At 63.1% G+C, this 754-nt stretch overlaps 1 protein-coding gene across 1 annotated transcript in view; it reads left to right on the plus strand.

Moving 5' to 3' along the window:
- The window catches only part of KIF1A (kinesin family member 1A), a 39892-nt gene that overhangs the window by 36381 nt on the left and 2757 nt on the right, over positions 1–754 (plus strand). The window contains 3 exon segments of the mRNA XM_035900067.1: positions 35–149; positions 382–515; positions 663–730. Of these exon segments, the coding sequence (XP_035755960.1) occupies positions 35–149; positions 382–515; positions 663–730 (317 nt within the window).

Genomic DNA, 754 nt, shown 5'->3' on the forward strand with positions numbered 1-754 from the left:
GTGTTTTACCGGCTCTGCTATTTTTTTTCGGCAGGACTTTCTACCAGTTTGAGACGGCGTGGGATAGCTCCATGCACAACTCGCTGCTGCTCAACCGTGTCACCCCATACCGGGAGAAAATCTACATCACCCTTTCTGCCTACATCGAGGCAAGGAGCTCAGCCAGGGCCATTGCTGGTGTTCCCCCGCCGTCGGGGCCCAGCCAGCACGAGCCCCTCCTCAGCTGGCACCAGTGCTGACGGGGTGCAGGATTCAACCTGGTGCTTGGGGGCCCCATGGGACCCCAGGGAGTGGAAATGGCGGGGCACGAGGGGGGGGAGAGATCTCTTGGGCTGCCAAGCCACAGCCCCCCCTGACACCTCCCTCCCTGCTCTGCTGCAGATGGAGAACTGCACCCAGCCCGCGGTCATCACCAAAGACTTCTGCATGGTTTTCTACTCCCGGGACGCCAAGCTTCCTGCTTCCCGCTCCATCCGCAGCCTTTTTGTCAGCGGCAGCCTGCGGGCTTCCGAGAGGTACTGGGATGCTCCTGCCTTTCTGGGGGAGGAGAGCCATTGCCTGGGGGTTGGAGCCCTGCTGGGGCAGCCTGGCAACCTGGCCGAAATAACCTGGGCACGGGGATGGGGCAGAGCCGGTAATGCCTTGTCTGCCTTCACTCGCAGCAACCGTGTGACGGGAGTCTACGAGCTCAGCCTCTGCCGTGTGGCCGACGCCGGCAGCCCAGGGGGGTGCCACACCTCTGCCCCGGGGATCA

This window comes from Egretta garzetta, unplaced genomic scaffold (assembly GCF_000687185.1).
Source record: "Egretta garzetta isolate BGI_Z169 unplaced genomic scaffold, ASM68718v1 scaffold448, whole genome shotgun sequence".
Classification (NCBI taxonomy): domain Eukaryota; kingdom Metazoa; phylum Chordata; class Aves; order Pelecaniformes; family Ardeidae; genus Egretta; species Egretta garzetta.